At 37.6% G+C, this 25,338-nt stretch overlaps 1 protein-coding gene across 1 annotated transcript in view; it reads left to right on the top strand.

Annotated features, from left to right (window-relative positions):
* The window catches only part of LOC114142302 (neural-cadherin), a 137,320-nt gene that overhangs the window by 95,510 nt on the left and 16,472 nt on the right, over nucleotides 1-25,338 (top strand). Inside the window, exons 17-24 of the mRNA XM_028013516.1 lie at nucleotides 7,589-7,872; nucleotides 10,695-11,324; nucleotides 12,197-13,193; nucleotides 16,448-16,541; nucleotides 19,328-19,512; nucleotides 19,785-20,023; nucleotides 22,329-22,606; nucleotides 24,089-24,303. Of these exons, the coding sequence (XP_027869317.1) occupies nucleotides 7,589-7,872; nucleotides 10,695-11,324; nucleotides 12,197-13,193; nucleotides 16,448-16,541; nucleotides 19,328-19,512; nucleotides 19,785-20,023; nucleotides 22,329-22,606; nucleotides 24,089-24,303 (2,922 nt within the window). The remainder of the gene's footprint in view (nucleotides 1-7,588; nucleotides 7,873-10,694; nucleotides 11,325-12,196; nucleotides 13,194-16,447; nucleotides 16,542-19,327; nucleotides 19,513-19,784; nucleotides 20,024-22,328; nucleotides 22,607-24,088; nucleotides 24,304-25,338) is intronic.

A 25,338-nucleotide genomic window follows, 5' to 3' on the forward strand; every position in this document is an offset into this window, starting at 1 on the left:
GAGTTGCAATTTTTTGTACTATGTTTGTGTGCATAAATCAGAGCTAACTTTATCTTAATGCTTTAAATTAGCTGAAAAAATCAGGTTCCTGTTTCTTGTCGTCTTGCCACTTTTTCCTTCTCCTCTCCTCGCTTCCTTTCCTTGTTTTCTTCTCCGTGCCTCCTCTGCACATTTCCTCCCTCTTCTTCTCTCGCTGTCGCAGCTCGTTAGCGAGCGATGCTGCTCCCTTGAGGTCGACAGTTTTGATGTTTGTCTCTTTGTTTATGTTTGTCCCTCATTCCTCTTCCTCCTCTGCTCAAAACCAATAAGCAGCAGCAGGAGAAAGGACAAAAATATCAGAAAACAAAAGCATAGCCTCTCTTTCTCCATACTTTTGTTTTTTTCTGCTGTTTGGTTTCAGCCTCTGAGATTCTGAGATTGTCTTTACTAAGACTGTGAGTGGAATAAAGTTGGTGAGCAAGTTATCACTTATTTTCTTTTTTAATATTTTATATTTATGTCTTTCTTATTGACTGCTAGCCACATACACATAATCTTGTTCTGTAGTCCTCAGAGTTTCATCTCATCAGTCGTCACAAATATTTGTAGTTTTTAACTAAGTTATTAGATTTAAAAGGTAAATTTGGGTTTGGCATGATTAACACTACTCAATAGTTTGATTTTTGTTGATCTGATTGATTTGTAAAAGCAATAAAATAGGGAAATTCATCCAAAGGAGTGAATACTTTTAATTGGCATTTAGGTCTTTTCAGGATTATCAACAGACCATAGCTGTGGCTAAAATACCTTGTTTTCTTTTATCACTATCCATTTAATTATGTTTACTTCAGCTTTTATTGTAAAGTATACTTTAAAGATGTTTGAGTGATGAACAAAGCCAATACAAAATATAAAATAATTGTAATAAAATAAGTTAAATAACAGTAATTTAGGATCAAAATGCTCTAATGATGTAAGATTTATTTGCAAAATTGGTAAAACAAATATTATATGAAACAAAATGATTAGTAGGATTAAAGCACCAGGTAACAAACTAAGAATTTTTAAAAATTTAAAAAGGCAGGTCAATAAACATACATTAAAAATGAATAAATACCTGCGTTTATAAACAAACTACATATAATGAGGCTTTAGCACAAACAATGGGAATGACGTTGCAGTTGTTTATCTTTTCTTTTTTTCCCGTTTTTGCTCCTTTTTACTCTGAGTGAGACAGAAAACAGGCATAAGGGGAGGAGCGCAGCAGAGTACACATGCTGTGTTGATTAAATATGTATATACCACAGAATTTCATTTTAAGTTTTACAAAGAGAAAGCATCAGTAGCATTTGCACTTTTCTATGACAAAAAAACAATAAACCTTAGTGAAATATTTAGTATAAAAACACATCATTCAGCTACAAGTAAAAAAAAGACCAAAAAAAAAAACTGACATCAACATCTAGTCCACTCATGTAAAATGAACTTATACATTTTTTATCAATATTTTATAATTATTTAAACTCAGGTATCCAAATAGTTGAATAGATGTTAATCCAGATCTGACTTTGTCATTTCTTATTATCTCATTTCATGAATAAAGTGAGTTACTTCAGTTAAAACTATATTTAAAAAATGAGCCAGTGTTCATGACAGTGGCATCCAGTCTAAAACTGTCAGATGTGATTCTACGGTTATGATTTTTGGTTATATTTAGAAGGACAGCTTTATAGAAGTCCGTAAATTGCTGTGCTGACAGATGGTAATTCTTTATTCAACATTTATAATTTGGGTCAGATCACTGACCTTTTAGGTTTGACTTACAATCGGGCCAGTGAATTTGTTTAATTTACTGCTGATGATGAAAAGCACATTATTCCTTATAGAGAAGTGAGAAAGATTCGAAAACAAGTTAAATCCCAAACAGATACTTCTGTCTGACACTCCCATTGCTGACTCAGTGAGGATCAGATTTAAGGTTTGAGTTAATCCCAGTAGGCCCACCATCTAGCCACCAGTTAGGAAGGTTTAAGGGGATGTTTGAGCTTAGATGGCTGTTTCTGCTGATGTTGGTCTCTGTGCTCCCGAGTGGTCCAGAGCCGTAGGCTGTTTAATTCCTACATGCAGTCACTGGTGTGACGAAAACAACGATGATACCGGATCAGGGATTGTGAGAGCTAAATGTTTTCAAAGTGCTAAACAAAAACTAGCTCAGGTCCTTCTATCTCTCTGTTAATTTTTTCCATTTTCACTCCTCTATTACATTAATGGGTTAGCGGAAGTGTGCCCACTACTGTGTGGAATTTAATACTTAGGCTGTATCTTAAAATCCCACTGAAATACAAGGGCATTTGTGATTAAAATGTTATGATGTGAAAAATGTTAAATGAAGCAGATAGTTTCACAGAGCACAGCTGGTGTGTCTTAAACTACAGGAAGAAATTTGTTATCTTGTTCCTATTGTGATTAAATTCAAGGTTGCCTTTCCAGTGAGTCAATTTGTTTCTTGGCTTGAGGCATTTCCCATACACACCTGCTGATTCTGATGTAAATGCTGGCTGCATGTTTTCCTGAAGGTCACACAGGATGAAGAATCAAACTCCTGAAAGAGTTAAAGCCGCACACTGAGATTTGATGAGCTATAAAATGTACTGAAGGTTTTATCCTCCAGCTGTACTGTCACCTTGGCTTTTTCAGTGTGTGTGTGTCGTACATTATGAGCATAGTTTGTTGTTAAAGCTGACAGGTGTTGAAGGACCAGTGACCTTTCAGCCCTGGTATAAACTAGGTACAACAAACACATTTACAGTGGAAATACACACACTGACACTTTAGATCAAACTCCTGCATTCATTTCAGCTTGATTCAGTGTTTGTTGGAATTAGCTGAGGTGAGGTGAAGGGGATCTGAGGGGTGGATGTAGATTACCCCTCTTCACCTCCCCACTCCCCATAAAGCTGATTAGATGCAGCAGCTTTTGTCGCCCGTCGTGTTTTCTGGCTTCATTTGGTCCTCCTAGTGGAAAATGTGCCGAACTAAGAGTGTTGGGTAATGAGATCAAGAGGCTTTTTATCAGTTCTGCTGAGTTCAGTGTTTCAGTTAAGTGTCGCCTCGGGGTTTAGTAAACACGAACAAGCATCTACCGCAACAGAGAAGTGGAGTGATAATAAGCAATGTGTGATTGGAAGTAACTGGTCCTGTCATGCTGACCAGAAGTCATGTCACTGTGCAAACATCTGCCTCACAAAAATCACTGTTTTTAGTTCTAATACAAAGCAGTTAAAGGAAATAAAACTTTAATAAATGAAAAGAAGGTCTGCTATCCAATATTACTTCATTACAGCATCTACTTCTGCTTGAAATTAACCGGAACACATCTTTTCAGTCAGTTTATAAATGTTACTTTCACATTGCTCTCTCCAAAGTTCATGTTCATATTGTTCAGGGTCATGTGCAATGTGAGTTTTACGTTATACAAGGTGCAAAATAAGTAATTTAAAAGAATTGTATTGTGTGTAATTCTTTGCTTGTAGGTTGATAAAAGTTTCACTGGTTCCGCACCCGGACCGTACTGGATTCAGTATTTCTTTTCAGACAAGAACATTCAAAACTTAAAAATGAGTAAGGTACTATATCTGCAGTACATGTCTGTGCTCTTTTAAAAACTTCGACAATGTGTACACACATCCTTAAAAAGTCTTAAATTAGTAACCTTAAATTAAGGCCTTAAAATGTCTTTTTAGATTTGAAAAAAACCTAAGTTGGCCTTAAATACGTTAATCATGTCTTAAAATTTGCCATTGCAGAACTATTCAATCATGTCTTCTGTCAGGCAAAAGTTTGAGTCACACGCAGGCATCTTCATTATGCTCTGCAATTTGAGGCAGATGGTTACAAGCTGATAATATGCCCTGGCTAGCTAGCTAGCTTCTATCATGGGTGAGTGCAATGTTCATTTTTACCACTGCTCGCCAGACCATGTGAGCCCCTAAATTTATATTTTTTTCTGTCTTAAATGTCATTCAACGTGGCATTAAAAAGATCTTAAAACGCCTTAAAGTCATGGACCTAAAATTAAGACCTTAAAATGCTGTGAATTAATTTTAAAAAAATGTAAATTAGCCTTAAATATGTTTTCCTTTTTCTTGTGGGACTTTTCTGTCAGGCAATTGTTAGAGTCGCACACAGGCATCTATATTGCGTTTTGTGATTTGAAGCAGACGGTAACTAGCTGCTAATATACCCTTGCTAACTAAGTAGCCTTTTTTGCGTTTTATTAGTGGTAAGCGCAAATGTATCAGCCGTTGGCAGGACGACGTTTGTTTTTACCACTGGTTGCCAGCCCATACAAGCCCTTATATTAATAGTTTCTTCTGTCTTAAATTTCATTCAAGCTGGCATTAAAAAGTCTTAATTTTGACTGAAACCTGCAGACAGCCTGGTAAAGAATTTCCCCCATTTGAGGTAACATTCAGTTCAGAATTTTCTTACACAGTTTTAAAGTGAAGAGTTTAGTTTGTCAGAGTGTTGACCTGCAGTCGGTGCTCACGGACGAATTTCCCCTCCGGTCCACCTCATGAGAAGCAGAGATCTGACCTTAATCTCAATTTTGGGTCCTCTGCTAGGCTGTGAATTAAATCAACCCTGTCCCCTAGTGTGCAGGCGTGTGTGTGCACATGTGCTGTTGTGTACGTGTGGGGAGGGCAACACCATATGGCCAGGCTGATCATTAGGGAGGCTGCCGGAGGCGAAAAACCGCTGTAGCTACTCCCCTTACACACATTTACATGCACTCCCATTTACACACGCACACCGAGCCGCTCGCTCAAATGTCACCACAGATCGCGCTTCGAGGCTGAGACGGACCGGTGCACTTAAACTTTTCCTCACAGACACAGAAGCACACGATGTCGTAATGAAGCTCTTCCATGTCTCCGCAGATGGTGTTTGTCTCCTAAAGTCTCCTTGGTGCCGGTAAACAGAGAGCAAGCTGGACCCAGACAGACCTGCCTCTGGGCTATGAACATGCTTCTGTGTGTGTGTGTGTGTTTACCTCATCCATGTGTGTGTTGGCATTTTTTCACTTCGTCAGGAGAGAAGACGAGAGGCCAATAGAGGGAATGAAAGAAGGGATGGAGAGGAGTATGAATGGGAAAAGAGGGGAAAATAGGAGAAAGCTGAAAATGGAAAAGAGATAAAAGGAAAAACAAGATGTCAGGGGAGACACAGAGATCGAAAGGATGGGGGAAAAACAGGAGGAAAAGTTGAAGAAGGCAAAAGGTGAACTAAGGAGGATAGAAGAAATGGTAATAATGTAAATGTTGAGTGGACAGAGCGGACAAATAGTTAAGGAAAAGAAGGAAATATGCATGAATAAAAAGAGTAAAAGACCTAGAGGGAAGGCTTAGAAGATAACAGGGAAGTCAAGGTAACAAGACAAGAAACCAAGGACAAAAGGGAAGGATGGGAGGGAGTAATGCCAGAATATGCAGGAAGAGGGAGATTTATTCATCACTCAATAATGCATTCATCTATAAAAATAGCAATATTTAAAGAAAAGATTCACATCGCTTTAATTTCTTTCAAATGAAAGGGTCATAGTGGGTGAAGTAGTGTTGCATCCATCTCAGCCTTTTTTATTTGTAACGTTAAACTGATGACTGACATCAATTTTGTGTCATTAACCAACTTCAGTTTTGGAGCAGATTTTCATTCATATATATAGTCTGAAATGAAACATTTAGGATATTTTACTCACATTCAGAGACATTTATTCTGTGTGGAGAATCAGCATCGATGTGGTCCACTCAGTCCAGATATCTGAGTTTTTAATTTTAATGGTAAAATTATTGCTGACAGAAAGTCTTTCACATTTTCTATAAATTTTCAAAAGCAGGCTTTGGTGCACCCAAATTAGCTTGAATTAATTGATAAAAGTTGGCTAAATACAGCAATTGTTTTTAAAGAAAGGTAGCCTAAATCCTGTTATTGCTGAGACTATACAATTTTTGCTCCATTTTCTTTTTTTCAAACAATCCCAAAAATAATTTCAAACTAGATGTTTTCTTCTAATATCAGTAAAATCATCCTTAATAATGCTGGTTGGCGTACAACTAGCGTCATGTCAACAAAAGTCAGAGAAAGCGCCAGAGTCCAACGTGGGATTACTTTGAATATATCTTTGTTTTAGACAAAAGAAAGGGCCTTGTAGTTGAACACGGTAAAATATATGGGACATTATGAAGAGAGGAAACTGCCATGAACCTTAAAGTTTACTTGAAAAGCTCTATGTTATTGTGTTTACCAAGGTTTTTTAAATTATTCCCCCATCTTTTATACTTTCCTGGAATGTATGGTCATTCATTTGCCCTAAATGAACATTTTCTAAAACCAGTTTTGTGCCTTCTATGAAGCTTGTTTCACAAAATCACTGAAACTAATAACACCTCAATTGAAACTAAGCATTTTCTAAGAAAATAAACTAAGAAAAAAAAACTATAGCAACAAACAAATTAAAACTGAGTAGTGGAATGGAAAAGCTAAATTCAAAACTACATAAAAATTAAATATTAAAACCTTTGTCTCAGTTTAGGAAAGAGACTCTTGAAATGGTCACATAATAGATAGTTTTTAAAATCTTGTATTAGGTAAAAATGCCATTTTTGCGATTCGGTTAAGGTTTAAATATCAAATTCATGTTAAATCTCCAGGAAAATAATTTCAGCCAAGGTAACATTCTCTGAAGTACTGCATCACAACTCGATGAGCGGATCTGATGCAGACAAGATGTGAAGGCGTGAGCATCTAATGAGCCCCACTGTGAGGAAGATGCTTGTTTTCTTCTGAGATGTGATATCTGCTGCTGCTGTCCACATGGGTCATCAGCGTGTGTGTGTGTGTGTGTGTGTCTGTTTCCTCTGCCAATCAAAGATAATCTTCTTTTGCCAGCAATTCCTGCAATACTATTCAAAAAGTTAAGTTTCAGAAGAAGAGATACATGCAACTCAGGTTGTGTTAAAACAGTGATGTCCAAAGTGTGGCTGGGGGGCCATTTGTGGTCCTCTGGATGATTTTGTTTTGCCCCTCAGTCCACAATTCAAGAATGTAGCGAAATTGTGATTTATTTTCACAGACTAATTAAAACTCTTAAAAACTTCCTGAAACATATTTTTCTTCAATTAATCCCAAAAACTTTTAAAATATTTACTTGTCATTTAAAACACCAACTGTGCACGTTTATAGTGTGTTTATATTTTGGAGCGACAATGACTTACAGATTCCTTTACTACTAAAATTTGACTACTGTGATTTATTAAAATATTATATGTTTAGTATATTATTGAATACATAAAAATAACAAAAGCTTCTGCCCCATGACTGTCATCAATTTGACATTTTTGGCCATAATGGCAAAAAGCTAAAGGTTGTGTTAAAGGTTATTTGTTTTTTTTTTTCTGATCATGTCAAAAATAAAATAATATTAACTGCCTCTTTTTCATCAACTGACATTTGAATACACAGATAATAATAAAATGCCAGGATAGAAAGTTTTTGAGAGCAGAAACTGAAACAGCTCAAACTGACCCAGACTCTTATTTCTTCCATCCAGGCGCCAATGCTAAGCTGCGCTACCAGATCACTTCAGGAAACGCCATGGGGACCTTCGACGTGGAGCCAGAGGTGGGCACCATCTTTGTAGCTCAGCCGCTCGACTACGAGATGGAGCAGCGCTACGAGCTGCGGCTGGTCGCTTCTGATGGGAAATGGGAGAACGAGACCCTGGTGGTGGTTCAGGTGGTCAACCGCAACGACGAGGCGCCGGTGTTCAGTCAGACAGAGTATCACGCTTCTGTGATGGAGGAGCTTACGCAGCTTCCTGTGTTCATCCTAGAGGTCAGTGAATGTGAAGGCTTATTTGTTTTGGGCATATCACATGGTCAATATTGAGTTTTATTCCAATCTTCTGATTTTATGAAAAATAGAAGTTTCATGCTGCATTTGCATTTCCCCTTCAGGAGCAATTATGGTTGAAATGGAAGAAAATAACATAATAACACTTGCAATAAAAAACACACATTAAAATAAAAGCTACATATTGTTTGAGAGAGAAATTAGAAATTGAGTTTACCAGACTATTGGGTGTGAAAACAACCTAAGACCCTAATTTACTAGATCAGAAAACAACATATGTAGCATATTATACACTTTTGCGAGCAATCTACTCTGACCTTGTTAAGTGTACAGCAAGTGAGGAAATGAGTGAATGTTTTGATGGTGTTGAACATGTTTTTATTGTCATGCTAAATTATTTAGACATAACTGGAGATGCGATGTTCACTCATTCCTAATCAAATTATTTAAAATGTAAACCTGAGAAAGTATCACCTTTGACCAGACATACATAATGTACATTATTGTTCAAATGTTAATGTTTATATGAACAATATGTGAAAATATATCAAGTTTTATGGAGAAAAATCTAATAGCATTAGTTACGCTAAAAATTAGCCTGGAGCAACACCTCAGCAGAGATTCGGTGTCAGTCCACTAACACATTGCACATGTATGACGGCATTTAACACAAAAATTGGTAAAAGAGACTCCAGGGTGAAATATTAGGCCAAAAAAGTCTAACAGCAAGTAACCATCGTCTTCAAAGTTGCCTCTAAAATGTTCGTGTTGACCTCCTTCTCCTGTTGATCTCATCCACCTTTCGTCACACCTATCTCCGGTAATTCACAATAATTTGCATGTGCTGCCAAGCTAAATAAGATTAAAAAGGTGGAAGCTGGGAGGGGAGGGAAATAATCTCCGTCAGAGGCACATGTGTCACCCAGTCCTCAACCTGGGACTGCTTCCCCTCGCCTGCTGGAATTGATTTGATGTGCTTTTGGTTCCTCTCTGACGCTTTCAATAGTCTTTCTGCGGCACGACGGACGGGTCCTCCCTCATCGCGCCGCACTCTCAGCCCTGTGAACTAATGCAATTCAGTAGATAGCGAACGGAAAAGAAAATCCAATTTGAAATGAATATTTTTTGACTTCACCTGCCTCCTCTGTGGTGCCAGCGCTGCTCATCTTCAATATTGTGTACCTGCATCACGTTGTCAGAGGATGCAGAGAGGCGACATGGGGGAGGAGGCTGAGGGAAGGCGGGGAGGAGGACTTCAAAGGGTTCAGTAAACAAACTCTGGTGACAAAAGAGAAGAAGAAAGGGTAAAACTGTACTTTTTTTCTTGCCTTTGTCTGTGTCTATTAACTTTTAATTGCATTGTGTGTCTCGGTGACAGATGTGAAGGCTTGACTCATTGCTGCTCCTCTCGTCACCTCGCTCAGAGAGATAGCAGGAAGGCAGGTTAATTAAGCAAACAGGACAAAGCAGCAGAGAAATGTTTATTCCTGTGTTGTGAAGTCCCAGCGCGCGGGGCCAGCTGCTGCAATCACTTCCCCGCTGCATGTCCTAGTTGCTGGGCTTGACATTTCTACATGATGGAAAAGCAATTTACCTGTTTTGATAAGAAATACGTGATGAGGAAAGAATGGAACAAGATGAAATATTTGCTTATTAAGGAAGGTGTTATTGAATTGTGATGAATGTACTGCTGTTGTACAAATTGTCAGCATGAATAAAAGGTGTGCCTTTTGCTACAGTTTTGATATGGAAAGCAATTAATTTTCAAGAGAAACAAACGTTGGTGTTTTGCAATTATTCAATACCCATTTGAAAGGCTATATGTCATAAAAGCAATCACTCCACGAGCAAAATGTTTATTAGAGGTTTATTTTTAGACATAGCTAAGGTTATCCAATTATGGTGGACGTTTCATTTCTTAAAGCCAACTGTGATCATGATCATCAGGAATGTTCCCACCAGCCCAGTTTAGTCCGCTTTAATCAAACTCTGGTTCGTTTGGCTAGAACGTTTGGTCATTTGGGGAGGAGTGAATGAGCATCAAACTCTGATGCGACTCAAAAAAGCAAACTCAGGTCCGCCTAAAAATCTAGCTATCGGTTCAGTTGAAGTGAACTGTGGCGCGGTTTTAATGTATATGTGAACACCAGGCGAACCGGAGACCGTTCCAAAAGCAGAAAGCGGATTACAGTACAGGGCATTCTGGGTAAATACAACCAAAAGAAATGTGAGAGTATAGCGCCAGCAGGAGAAACGGTTTGTGATCTATTACCAAAGACAAAATAGCAAAAAAAATCTCACACCACTACATTTTTGTTTACATTTTGCAAAGAAGGAAGTTGTGCGCATGTTTTCTTCAGTGGTTTTATTTAGTGGTTCTTGCTGCAGCGCCACCACAGGCAAAGGGGTGAACAGGTATTTCAAAGGAATTGGTTTGTTTGGAACAGTGGCTTGTTAAAGTGAACTGCAGCAGCTGAAAATGTACTAAATGTTGCAGTTTTGGTCTCCAATTAAACTGAGTCTACTGGACTATCAGCTGTGAAAACACTCTAAGGAAACCCTCTGACCAGGTTCCATGTAATATTAAAACATTTACAGTTCCACTAGGTTAAAAATTTTTAAATATGAGGTGTTTGTGGCAAATCCCCTAACAGTTTGATTTAAGTCATATTAAATATCAATAACTGAAGAGAATCTTTTAACAGTTTACCTTTGCATAATGAATAAGTTAGCATTTTTCACATAAAGGGAGAGGGAAGAATTCTTTGCTGCTTTTTCACCTTTTTCCTCTTGGTTTTTTGTAGGTGTCAGCAACAGATCCCGATCAGGAAGCGGACCAGACTGCCCTCCGCTACTCCCTCCATGGCCAGGGTGCCGGTGGCGAGTTCACTATCGACGAACACACTGGAAGGATCTATGCCCAGCGCCGCTTGGACCGGGAGGAGCGCCCCGCCTGGAGATTTCTTGTCCTTGCCACAGACGAGGGCGGAATGGGGCTTACAGGATTCGCTGATGTGCTGTTAGAAGTCCGAGACATTAACGATAACTCCCCCTTCTTTCCATGCTCCGCCCTAGAGGTAGACGGATGTTTCATTGGCCAAGTGCCTGAAAACTCACCCGCCGACACCTCCATCATGGAGATGCATGCCATGGACCTTGACGACCCAAACGAAGGCAGGAATGCCATGCTTACCTACAGCATCATCAAGAACATTCGCAATGAGATCAACCTCAACTTGTTCTCCATAAATGCCACTACTGGGACTATCTACACAGTTCTCCGCTCACTGGACCGGGAGGCAGAAGACAAATATCTGGTTGTGGTGGAGGCCCGGGATGGCGGTGGTTTGTCTGGGACGGGAACAGCCACTATTATGGTTTCAGATGTAAATGACCACCCACCTATTTTTACTCAGAGGGCTTACACCACTCAGGTGAGTCAAACTCTTGAAAGACATCTGTCATTCTCTTCTAATATTTTACATTACAAGGTTTGTGCAGGTCCTTAAAAACATCTAAATGAATTTCAAGCATTTTCAAGTTTTGGAAAGGTCTTGATTTCTGTATAAAGTTGGTTGATATTCAAACAGTTTTGAATAAAAGGTAATCTAACGTTTGATTAAAATCCTACATTTGGAGAGCATTATTTACAGCTGAAACAAGATATTTAAATACTCAGACAAATTTTTTTCTCACTGTCTGAAGTCAAATTAGACTAAACTTTTCTTGTTTTAAGTCAGATACAATTACTTAAAATATTTATATTTGCTAAATCCCAGAAAACTTTTTTGACATTTTTTTGTAACTTTCTTTGTGTATTGTGTTTAAGCAGGATGGTCATATCTCAACACAATTTGTTTGGATTGCTTCAGTGTAAAGAATACGTATTATTCTTAATGACTCAATGACAATTGATCAGTGTAATTGAAATAAAGCTTGGCTTACATGTTATATATTTAACAACATTATTGAAATTGGGGGATTTTTTTGTGTGTTTTGTTCTCAGACCAGTCAGGTGCATAGGGTGACTGAAGGAGAGAAATTTACAAACTTTAAATTTTGTTTACTTGTCCCTGATGTAGAATGTAGAATTGTGTCACAAGACATTAGTAATAACATCTAATAAAGGATATCACCTTATATTGAATTTAAATTGTTTTTTAGTTCATTTGCATTGTTTTATCTCCAATGTGCGATGCTGGAAAGGTTCGAAAATGCTTGAAAAAGTACTTGAATTTCACTGTGGGAAAAGTGTGCAACCCCTGAGATTAGTTGTCATAAAAAAATGGCTTTATGTGTCTTCCAGATGAATGAGGATATGGAGGTAAACAGCGAGGTCCTTGTGGTCTCTGCCACGGATGGAGATGAGGGTGAGAATGCTGTTGTCACCTTCAGCATCGTTGGCGGAGACGAGGAAAGGAAGTTCTTTGTTGAGATGGACAAAGTAAACCGACGTGGCGTGATAAAGCTGAAGAAGAAGGTTGACTTTGAGAAACTCCATGAGCGGACCTTTAATCTCACTCTGAAGGCTGAAGATGCTGACTTTTTCAGCCTGGCCTACTGTCTCGTCCAAGTAGAAGACTCCAACGACCACGCTCCAGTCTTTTTCCCACAGTTCTATGAGTCGGCTGCCATGTCTGAAGATGTCCCAGTGGGAACGATTGTCGCTCAGGTTACAGCATCTGATTTAGACTCTGGCCTAAATGGACGCTTCTCCTACAGTATTTTGAAGGAGTCCGACCCTTACGGTCAGTTCCTGGTGGATCAGTCCGGTTGGGTGGTAGTCGCTCATTCTCTGGACAGAGAAAAAATTTCCCAGCACAGGATCATGGTTCTTGCAACAGATGCTGGTATCCCACCGCTAACTGGCACCGCTATCGTTATGGTAACTGTTCTCGACATTAACGACAATGGGCCAGAATTTGAAGCTGCCTATAAGCCTGTTGTTTGGGAGAACACTGCTGCTCCGCAGGCGGTGCGAATGAATGAAACGTCCATGCTTCTTCACGCCGTCGACCGAGACACGTCCGCCAACGGTGGTCCATTCTCCATCCGACTCCTGCTTCTAACCTCTGATGCCACAAACTTTAACCTGACAGACTTTCGGAACGGCAGCGCAGCCATCACTGCTCTTCGCAGCTTTGATCGCGAGCGTCAAAAGGAGTACCGCCTTCCCATTCTCATGATTGACAGCGGTTCTCCTCCAGTGAGCTCAACCAGCACGTTGACAGTTGTCATCGGGGATAGAAATGACCATCCACACTTACCTGGACACGCCCATATTGTTGTCTACAGTTTTGAAGGTATGTCCTGCTGTTTTTGGCATCTGATTTGTTGTAAATTTCACATTTGCATGTTCTTATACTTCCATTTGGCTTTACACTACTTCTAAAAACAGCTCAAGTCCTTAAAAAAACACCCAGCCATATTTTGAAGTAAGTTAATGTTTTTCAGAGCCGTTTCAAAATCCTTTAGAATATAATGTCACACATCAGCAGGCACTGCTCCTCACGTAGCAACGCCATACAACCCCTAGCAACCACAGCAAAGTCCAGCTCGTCACCTAGCAACCCAAACGTTGAGTTGGGGGCGTGGCCAGCAGCAGCTTATCTGGATTTAAAGTGACAAGAGGCCATAAAACAGCTCACTCTGAAAGGAGCTCAAAGCAGAACCGCCCAGACAAAAAAACTCATTAATTAGGAACGATTTTGTGGAAAAAACGTAATGAACATGTTTTGTATAACCTATATCCTAATCTGTACAAGGAAGCACAATAGGTCACCTTTAAGATAAGTTTGCTTAAGTGCTTCACACTGTTGTAGATTTTATTAGTAGGAGCCTTGGGTTTAAATAAAAGCAGGGACCTTTCGGTGTGGAGTCTCTGACTTCCCCACTTTCATTCCACCATTAGGAACTTAATTGAAAATTGCAAATTGGTGTGAATATTTATGTGAATGGTTGGTTGTCCTGTGTCTCTCTGTGTTGGCCATGTATTGAACTGGCATTTTGTGCGGGCTGCATTCTTGTCTAACACTAAAAGTGCAAAATCTTGCAAAGGTATCTTTGTGTTTTCTTCCTTAATCCTTCAAATTAAACTCTTTTCAAGGTCTTATATTCACTCAGTCTGTAATTTTTAATGCTTTTTAGCAGACAATTCACTAACATTCAGTGAAGACTTTCTAATAATTTCTTAGCACTGTTCTGTAGTGTTATGTCCCTTTAAGATCTCAGTTCTGAGTTCAACATGTAACAAACAACCCCCCTGTTTATTGATCCTTTTATCATTTACATCATTCAAGTCAATGTTCTGAGGTTGTGTGTGCTTTTAGAGCATGCAGCTGGGATCAAAAGGGCTTGATGTAGACCTGATCAACATTGATCTGAGCAATATGCATAAGATGTTTGTCAGAAATTTCCCTTATATTTGGCAGATCTCTGTGTTGTAATCCTCATGTGGGCTGTATGCCTTCCACAAAATGTTGTTAACTGCATCTGATTCTGCTGGATGATACATTTTCCAGATCAGACGAACACTGGAGGATCATAAAGTGGTTCCGCTCTGTTTGCACCTGTAGCCTGTAATAGAACAGAATAGAATAGAATAGAAGTACTTTATTCATCCAGGCAGGGAAATTACTTCGCAGTTATAGCATAGAGACAAGACACAATAACAACTACAACTGAGTAGTAGTTGTAGATAAAATAAAAATAAAATATAAAATGCTATAAATTGTAAAAAATATGAAATGCTGTTAATATAAAAAGCAACTTAAGAGCAGTCCTTGCAAAGATTCAAAAAAATAATGCTTCTGCTGCTGCTGTCTTTGCTTTGCATCCTTAAATCTCATGTTTTAAGTAACTCTATGATTACCTCAGTGGTGGATCAGAGGTGTAATATCTGCTGGTCAAATTCAACCTTTTGTTCCATATCAAAAGCTATTCGCTGGCTGCGATGCGTGAAGAACACATGTAGATACCAAATTGAAAATACAATCTGATAGGAGCTAAGTGCAGCTCCCAAGGCAGCTAAGTGGAATCTGGAAAGACGTTTAGATTTTCCAAAATGTTTTCTGTTTTATATGGCACAATGGAGGGATGAATGCAGTTGTGGGCACATTTCTGCTAATAGTGCTGTAGCTATTTTGCTAACTTTGGAAACTTTTAGTGCACTCCCCTACATTCTAAAGCGCTAAGTTACTTGGCTGTTTTGTAAACTTGAGTTAAATTAACTGAGGTTTTGGTTATTGAAATATTAAGTAGATGTTTATATTCATGCTCGTCTTTTGTGAAGACTAAGATTTTCAATTTGACAAAATCAGGAATAGAGTAAGCAACACATAACAACTATAAAAATGAACGCGAGTGTTCAGTTCTGTTCCAAAGAATCTCTTTCTGAGACACAACCAGATGAAAAATTGTGAAAGAAAAAATGTAATCCTGTTGAGGACACTATACTTAGTTGTAAAGCATGTTGTGCTTTAGCATTAGTTTCTACAATAATGTTAGTCTAATACCTTAGTGCTAGCATTGCTACTATTTGTAATTAGTGACTTAGGGTTACGTGCAACTAACGTTTCAATTGGATTGCTGTTTTATCACATTAAACGCATTTCAGTGAGAACGTACCAACCAAAGTTAATAAACAGACAAATTTAAATTATATTATTTAATATAATATAATCATAATCAGCATAAAAATATTACTATCTGCAGAGTCAGAAAATGCATATATATCACAAAAGGGAAATACAGCAAAAATGTTGCTGTTAGAAAGGGGTCACAGTGTAGTCTAATAATAAAATAAACCACATACTGATGCATTCATTCTTAGACACACCAACAAAATAAGAGCCGTTTTAGAATCAAGGATTTACTTTTTGACATTCTGCTTCACATGTTGTCCTTAATGCATTATTTTGAACCTAACAAACTCCACAAGAAAAAAGAAAACATTTGTCCCTCACAAACCATAACTGTCATAGTCATTTCAAAACCTTCTGAGCCCTTTTTGCTCACGTTGCAAGAACTGTACATGACACGGTCGACTTCTCGCAGCCTCCCACTGCAGCCCCATCACTTATTTAGCATTTCATACCATCTGTCAGCCTGCTGTAATTTACTGGAAAACTAAGGTTCTCCGTAGTGTATTTTGATGAATTTCCTCTCTGGGGCTTTTCCACATGAACAGACATTAACCTCCTAATAGGAATCCACCCTGAACCTCGAAAACATGTCATGAAGCAAACAATTAACTCCAGCTTAACTCCCAGCTTTGATAGGGACATGAACAGGAAGTGAGTTTAAATGGCAAATTATTTTATGGATAAAGTGATTACATTACTGCTCCTGGGAAAAAACAAAGTGAAAGTTATTCTAATGAGACTCTGTTCCTGATGCGCTATTTAACCATGACCGTGTGTGCCAATAAGATGTCACCTGTGCCTGTACCTTCTGGTGAAGCTTTCAGCCTTTACTCCTAATATTTGGGCTGTACCACAAGGATGCATAATGCATTTTTAAACTTTTTCTTCTTGCTTTACTTTCTGCATCCTCACAGGGATTCTCCCAACAGCAGCTCTTGGACAAATTCAGTCCCCTGACCTCGATGACTGGAGTGAGAAGGTGTACCGCTTCGATGACAAACCAACCAGGTAATTTGATCGCATTTGATTAAACACTGAAAAAAAATGCAGAAAGAAGATTTTTGTGAAGGTTTTCCAATAATTTCTGCTAGTTAGTATGGAAGAGTTGAGGAACATTAGGAAGAACAAAGTGTAGAAGTGATGAAAATGTCAAGAAACAGCTGAAGTCATCAGTGAATAGCTTTGATTCCTGGTGAGTAAATGTTCACTAGTAGTTCGAAGGTTTTGAATGCTTCAAGGCATATTAAATGTTAAAACTGACATGAATCAGCAAGATACAGTAAAGGAAAGTTTATTTATAAAGCATTTTCACATACAAAAAGTCACACCGCTGTACAACATAAATCACATTTAAGTTATACATAGTATAAAACCAAGGATAAGCAATGCTCGGTAATAATAATCAGTAATAAAAATGCATACAAGTTAAGCTCAAACTTAGGATCTGTCTTTTTTGCACTAATTTTAACATTACCAGCTGATCAACCAGCATTTAACTCTTGGAACAGCACATCCACGTTCTCAGCTGATACACAGAATCACTATGAATGTCAAGTGGAAATGTACTGCCATACTCAGTTACAAATGTGCAAAATGTCTTAAATGAGGTAAATTTTTAATGCAATAAGATAATCTTAGACTGAAAAACATTTTTTATTTCAGTCTGGAATCATTTCCCACTTCCATTTCCATCTTTCTGACAGTCCTTTGTGGCAAAATAAACAGCTTCTTCATCAGTTTTAACTTTAATTTGTCTGTCTGCAGAAGGAGAAAATTTTAGGCAAGTATCTTTTTTCTTGTAGACATTTCTTTAATCTGCCTTAGTTTAATGATAAGTTCATTTGTTTTTTATTTGCCGCAGTTAATTAGAAAAGTACAGCTGTGTGTCATTTCATATTAGATACTATGGAAACAAGAAAACATTTTTGATATTGAACACTATCCCAACACTTATTAAATTAAAAAAGCAAAACATAATTTTATTTTTAATTTTATTAAAAAACATTTAAAAAAATATTATTTTTAAATTACATTTGTATTAAAGTTTTTTTAAAAAGCTTGATTTTTTTTCTGTATTTATTTATGGGAATATTGAGGCCTGCCAGTTATACAGTATGTACTCAAATTATAGCATGGAGTTTTTAAAATGTTTTATGTCTGACATTAGCTACTACAATAAAATCTGAAACTATTTTGACATCTTATTGCTGGTTGGGCAAAAGGTGAAGCAACAAAATTAGGCACCAATACAGGTAAGTAAAATAAACAAGTATAACAAATAGAAAGTTATATTTGCAAAAGGAAGAGAGAAAGAAAGATTAAATCTACACATAACTTTAGACGTAATAGATTCAGTTTTGTGTCATCTAAAAACAACAGGTACAAAAAGATTAAGATGCTAACTCCATCGCTTAGAGCATCTTTAGTTCAAGCATGCAGCCTGTTGGATGTGTTGGATAAAAGAAGTCAGAGGATGGAAGATGTAAAGCAGTTTTATCATGGGAGGAACTCACATGAAACAGATTCTTGAGTAAAGTTTCCCTTCTTATGTGACACAAAGCAGGAAGAGCAAAAAGAAAAGGAAAATAAAAAGTGCACAACGAGTGACAGTTTTGAAATACAGAGGGTGAGAGTACAAAGGTGCAACAGAAAAAAGAGAAACAAAATTGGGCCGTATAATACAGGCAGTTTGAAGGAGGAAACAAAGAGTGGAAGAGACTGAAAAGGGAGGAGAGAGATAGAAAAAAAAGATCTGACTTGTCAGGAACAGTGCTATTAATACTTCATAACCAGCGGTATTGAAAATTCCCAGTGAAGCACAGCGAGGGCGAGTTCATTTTGTTTGATGAGGCGCGGCTTCACGCGGACGCATTGAAAAGAGAGTCTGATTGCATTCCCCGCCACCTTTTCTTCTAACGAGATACCTACAAGGGGGGACGACAGGAGACGGCCGAGAACAAAGGAACCACTGGGGACAGCATTACCATAGTTACTCGTGAATCACATCCCATCATCTGCGCATCCAGCAGATAGCAATTTGTTTCACAGAATGGATTAGGTTTAGGCTGATGGTTATTTACATATAGAAAAGATAAAACTCAGAGCAAAATAAGAAGCTCAAAGAGTTCAGATGAAGACGCATCACTTGGATATTATTAATGTCACTTTACAGGGACTCAGTAGAAGCAGCAGCCTAGATGTAAGATATGAGGATATCAGCTTCAAATCTCTGCAAATAAAACTGTTGTAGAAGCAAATGAGCTTTATGTGTTTCACAAACGTTTACATTCAGCCATTTTTAGCATGAATCATTTATTTGTGCAGCTGCTTTTTCTGGCCGGAACATCATACAGCTTCAATGATTTAAAACAAAAAATTAAGAGTAGTGGATACAGCTAACTAAAAGTTTAGTTGGGATAATCCTAAAATCCCAGTCAGAAGTTTTAGTTCTGCAAGAATTTTTACAGCCAATAACCACAATGTCAATACAGATTAACTAAAAGTTTACAAAACAACCAATGAAGTTAACGCTTTAGAAGCTATCCAGAAAAATTAAGCTAAGACTGCTAAATGTTTTTAAAGTTAGCAAAAGCGCTAAACGAATCATTAGCTACACTTTTAGCAGAATAGCAGAAGTGTGGCCACCACTGACACTAAATAAAAGGAAAAATTTACATTTTGTCTCTGTAAGTGTTATCAGAAGATCCAGTCTACTTTAGTTTCTTGAGATGATTACTTTCATGATGTTTGACAAATAAACGTCTAATGATAACATTAATTTTTTCCTGTTGTAGGTTGTTCGGTCTGAATCAGAGCTCAGGTCAGCTCAGCATCAGGGAGGGAACTCCTCCAGGCACGTACCGCCTGCAGGTACGTGTGTCCGACAGCACATGGCCTGATGTCATCTCCACCGCTCAGGTGGATGTCACAGAGCTGCACAAGGAGGCCCTGCAGCAAGCTGGCTCCGTGCGCCTAAACAGTGAGTTCCCACAACATGATGTGTTAAAAAGAGAGCTATTTTACCACTAAAGGCCGTTGAGAGATGCACATTTTTATGATCCCAATCTTCAGTTAGTTATTTTTCTAAGAATAGTTATCCAACTTTTAGACCTTTAAGGTCTAAAAGCTTTTGCAAAAGCAAAAACAAGAAAAAAGCAGCTAATCTAAAATAAGGCCTCCCTCTTCTGTGTTGTCATTTTTGTTCCCAAAGAACATTTAAAATACAAGCAGGAACATCTGCTCTTCTTCCAGATCTTACAGTGGAGGGTTTTTTCCAGAGTAGCAGCGGAGGTCAGGGGAGTCGGTTTTCCCGTTTGGGGCGAATGTTGGCTGAAATCCTGCAGACGTTGCCAGAGAACGTCCAGATATTCTCTGTAGGCAAAGCCGACCAGCTGAGTTATAGAGCGCTGGACGTCTGGTTTGCTGCACACGGCTCACCGTACTACAAGGCGGAGAAGCTTCATGGATACATGGCGGCAAACAAAGCCAAGGTAAGACTCAAAAATCACTTAAAAACTACGTCTATAAATATCCTTGTATGAGACACCGTTTTTCAGAAATACAAACATAAATCATTATTTTAGATAATTGAGATTGAGGTAAACAAAACCTCTTAACAAAGCCATTTTATGTTCGGGGTTTGCTTTTCAATTCGTCTAAAACAAAATTAAAAAGAAGAGAGTGGAGAATTTATTTAGACTGCTGGTGAAGTTTAAATGCATATTGAAGTGTTCACACTTGGACAAATATGTGGTTATGAAAATAAACTGAACATGTTGTGTAAGCAATGATTTAGTTTTGTAATAGATTCCAATGTTCCACAGAATCACATGCAAACAACATGGAAATGAACATTTAACATGCATTAAAAGCTGAGGAGCTGCATCTGACGTCTACTACCACGACAGGCAGCTCATCATGCCAGTTAGTGAACCATGCATAAAACACATACAGAACATGTGTGCACACGTTGACTGGGCAAGGTCATATGCAAATGTGTTACTCTGGGCTGCCTCACTGCTCATGTTTTCTTAATGGAACCATTAAAAGGTCATAAAATAGCAAGAGAAAAAAATATGTTTATATCTTTAACGAAAATGAGGTTTTAGTTGAAAGATAGGGACATTAAAATGTATTGTGTTTTGTTTTAATTCAAAGTGGAAGAGTTTTTATTTTTATTGCAAACAGATTTATCTAGAAGTATGTTAGCAAGAAATTATCTGATGAGATATATTTTTGGAAAAAGTAATGGCAGTTCAGAATACTACAATTTTTGAGATTATAAATTTAAAAATTTAAAATATGCATAAATGCAACTAATTTCAATTAGTTAACTTTATCGGCTGCATACAGACAAATGATGTTGGAAAGGAAAAGGTCTAAAATGTTTCACGTTCTCATATCACTGCAATGAAGGATGTATTCCTAATGGCTATAGGAATGATGGGAATATGAAAAGTTCGAGCAAACTAACTCTTCTGATATTTCATACTGATGATTTCAATTATACTTGGTTCGTAGGACTTAAAAATTCAATTGTTCTTTCCAAATATGTTGTTTTTCCATGCATAAATTCAACATTATATTAAATTAGCAAATCCAAAGTCATTACTATAACAGTAACTATTTCAATGGGAGCTATTTTCGTTCTTCTGACCTAAATAAACTGATGCAGCCTGGTTCAAAAGAGTATTCAACAACAAAACAAGGTCACCAAAACAATAAAAAAAACATGTACAAATCAGTTCAAAGCACACATAATGATAAAAACAAGCTAAGCATCAAATACCAAAGAAGAAAGTGTGTGTTTAATTGTCATAGGCTGGAAAAAAAAATGTTTTGTCTAATTTAGAATAGCTAAAGACACAGAGTATGAAGTTAAAAGATTATGTAGACATTTTGGAGCCATAAGTTGAAGCTCTGCATGAGGAACATCAAGTTCTTTGAATAAAAGTTTCAGATGGATCTTTAAAAACCTCAAAAAAGCATAAATAAATGCAGAGAAACCCTGAGGGACTCTGATTGGTGGGGGAAAACGCTCTTTGAGACAAAATAAGAGAAAAAGAGTCCAAATGACAAGCAGAGAAATTGAGTGAATTTGGCAACAGAGAGAGGAAATGACAACAAAACAAGAAATGACAAGAAAAGCACCAAAGTGCATAAATAATATTACAGAAAATGAATCAAATTCAAAAACTGTTGATGCAGTTAGACATGAGATCAAAGTCAGATGCTCTTATTCTTTGAAACTCTCTAATTTATGTTCAAACAAAATTCATGTCACTTTGTCTTGTTATACTAGTGTTGCATTAAAATCCCATTTGTCTTCTTTTCAGATTTATTCTTTATTTGCATGTTGTTTACATAAAAGGCCACTTTGTGAGTGTTCAGTTAAATTTTGGGATGTATTTAAAGTGTCTGTCAAAGTGTTCTCACCTTGGAGCTTTTTCTACATTATGTGTTTTGAAGTAGGACTTTTTTAAGTGGATAAATTCTGTATTTCACTTTATTTTTTGGCAATCTGGCATTATTTTTTTAGGTTCACCTTTATGTGCTGGTTTATGTTGCCATAGCACCTAAAATCCCAGTAAAATACCTTAAATATTGTGTTTGTGATGTGAATAAATTTGGGAAACATCAAAGGATATGAATGCTTTTGCACTGTGATAATTTAAATATTTATTCCTACATTTTGGCAATTTTTTGTCCCACTGAGAGCAAATAAAGTTACATAAATCAAATGAAAAAAAAAATATTTTTTATCTGTTTTGATCCTTATTTCTCCGTCCTGCCCAGCTGGAGGCTATGTTGGGCGTGTCCATCAGCCAGGTGGGCGTGGATGACTGTCCGTACACAGACTGCAGTCAGTATGGAGGCTGCAGCAGCGAGGTTTCATTCAGCCAGGTCCCGGTGGCTCTGAGCTCCGGTAACGTCTCTCTGGTTTCGCTGTCGGCCTCGACGACCGCGCGCTGTGGCTGCCGAGGGCGAGAGGCGACCCACCTGACATGCTCTGCCTATCCCATCAACCCCTGTCTCAACGGAGGCATCTGCCAGGATGGCCCTCTGGGATACCGGTATAAAATTTAAGACAAAAATACACCTTTTATGTATAAATTTATTGTCTGAGATTTTATGAGAACTGAAATTTATTCCATTAGATAATAAATCATACGGAAGTGATTAGGGTCACTGAAACAAACAAACAAACAAACAAAAAAAAAAAACATATTCTGACTTCTCAGAATTCTGACTTTAATTTATGAGATTATTAAAACTGGCCATAATCCTATTTGGTAAACCCACCACCCTGTACCATGAAAATTAAATGTTGCATCTCCGACACATTGGCATCGTTTATTTTCTCTGTAGTTCTCCTGATTTTAAGCACGTCTGTCCTTGGCAGCTAACTGGCGTCTCAAACTGTTATCATCACGGTTTGAAGCTAGTAGAAATTTCCCATTTGTTAACTGAAGAACTCAGGCGAAATATGTCAAACATGTTAAAAGATTTAAGAAGCGAGCCAGCGGTTTCCATCTGCAGTAATAACATTCTGAGGCTCTGTTTTTCAGCTGCTTGGACTGCAGCTGACTTTGAATTGTCACATAACTATATTAGTTTAGATTGGAGCCAAAATATTGCAGCTGCTGAATCCCGACAGCTGGTTTCTCTTTCAAAGGTTTGTAGCTCTGGAAAATAAACTTTCAAGTTCATTTTAGTTAAAACCAAGAAAACTCCTTTTTGAGAACTTAAAGGTTTCTTTTTCTTGTTTACGTTTTCATCTATTTTTCTTTTTCTCTTTAATATGACAAGCCACAAAAGAAAACTACCCTGGGGGCCTCAGAAGTTTCCATTTTTTTTAAAAAAACTTTCTTTTTTATTCTTCACTTTTAATTTTATGTTTGTTTGGCGCATTTAAAATAAGAACGAACACCAATGAAAAATGACTGAAATTTCCAAAAGAAGTTCAATAGAAAACAGGAAATGTTACTTTTGTTACCATAATTTTATGCTTTAAAGGCAAATATTCTTACAAAGTAGTGAAACAGCCCTCAATTAATTTCTTAGTTTCACTTTTAATTGTTTTTTATTTGGGGTATTTAAAGTGAGAACAAACACTGACAAAATTTTACTGAAATTTACCAAAGAACTTCAATTTCAGATAGAAAATGCTACTTTTGTTATTATAATTTTATGCTTTAAATTTAAATTAATTTATAAAGTACTGAAACAGTCCCCATTAATTGCTTTTATGTATGTAATATTCATTAAACTTTGCCCTGGAGAATATCATTTATGTTCTAAATTCAAGAAAATCCTGAAACCCTTTTATGTGGCCCTCTAGACTCATAAAGTAAACCTTCGCCTTTTATCACTCAGATTAAAGCAATTTTGATCTGTATTGTGCCAAATTCCACCAATGTGAAAAGATGTTCACTGTTTTTTAATTTTGGAGAAGTACTTATGGAATGGAGACACATTTATTTATTAATGTTAAAACCATTTTTATAGAATATATTGATTATTTTCTTAACCTATCAGCTTCTGCTTCCCTTCAGATGCAAATGTCCCCCCATGTTTGACGGGCCGGAGTGCCAGCAGACTAAACACAGCTTCGGAGGTCAGGGTTACGCCTGGTTTCCTCCCATCAAGCCTTGCTTCCAGAGCCAAATATCCCTGGAGTTCCTCTCCGAGTCGGCCAACGGGCTGCTGCTCTATAACGGGCCGCTTGGCCTCGTCCAGCCTGGGGAGCCGGAGGACTTCATCGCCGTCGGTGAGTTTAATGTGTTTATGTCACTAAAACAATCTAGACTTAAAAAAGAAAGGAGACACTCACTTAAACTGAAGGGATTCATTTCACAATACACATGTGACATCACACTTCCGTGAACTTTGTAGCTGACAGCCATTTTGGTAGGCAGTTGCTGTGTAGTTGCTATGACAACAATAAACAAGCTTAGAACTACCTCTAACCTTGTTCCCATCTAACTTACAAACAACATAAGTAGATTACAACTATTACTCGATTACAATTTTTGAGTACTCTACCCACCTCTGTGTAATACGAAGATAAATATCAGTGATATTTACTGTAAAACTTACTGCTCAATTAGCAAAATTAGCTTTATCAATGTAGCTATTATCTGATCTAAGACTGATATGAAGCCTACGTGTAGAAAAAAACCCAACATATTTTGACTTACAAAAACCTTGTTATTCACATGGAAGGTTTGTGCATCCTTTACAAATCCATTAAAAATGTATCGTATTCATCCATAGATTTCAGGCCATGAAACTCTCTTTGTGTTCACTAGGTAGTTAACTAGCCGTAGTGTGAGTCCACATCGTCTGGCATATTTTCTTTCTCCGTCTCATCCGGTTCGATCCTGATGGCAGCCATTTTCTTTTTGTTAGTCCTGAAGCCATGGGTCCACTGTGCATTTCGCATTTGCCTACTAAGATGGCACGGATCACCTCCATGCCATCACGGAAGTGATCCATATGTGCCATCACATAGTTTCCATCAGATTTGTGGAAACTATGTATTGACACTAATGATGTTGCTTAAAATGCTATAGTTCAATGAGTGATTGAAGCACAGATGAGGAAAGAGAGGAAAGAAGAAAATAAGTAATTATGGCAACTGATATTGTCATTGTAATATTTAGTGAAATTATGGCTGTTGCTAAAATCTAGCAACAGCCCTTAAATCCCATGTACTTTTAATACCATATTCTAACGGGATTATTTCTAAATACTTTAACTTCAGCAGACATATTTTCTTTTACTGTTTTCATCGGTGTTATCT

Source organism: Xiphophorus couchianus, chromosome 3 (assembly GCF_001444195.1).
Source record: "Xiphophorus couchianus chromosome 3, X_couchianus-1.0, whole genome shotgun sequence".
NCBI lineage: Eukaryota > Metazoa > Chordata > Actinopteri > Cyprinodontiformes > Poeciliidae > Xiphophorus > Xiphophorus couchianus.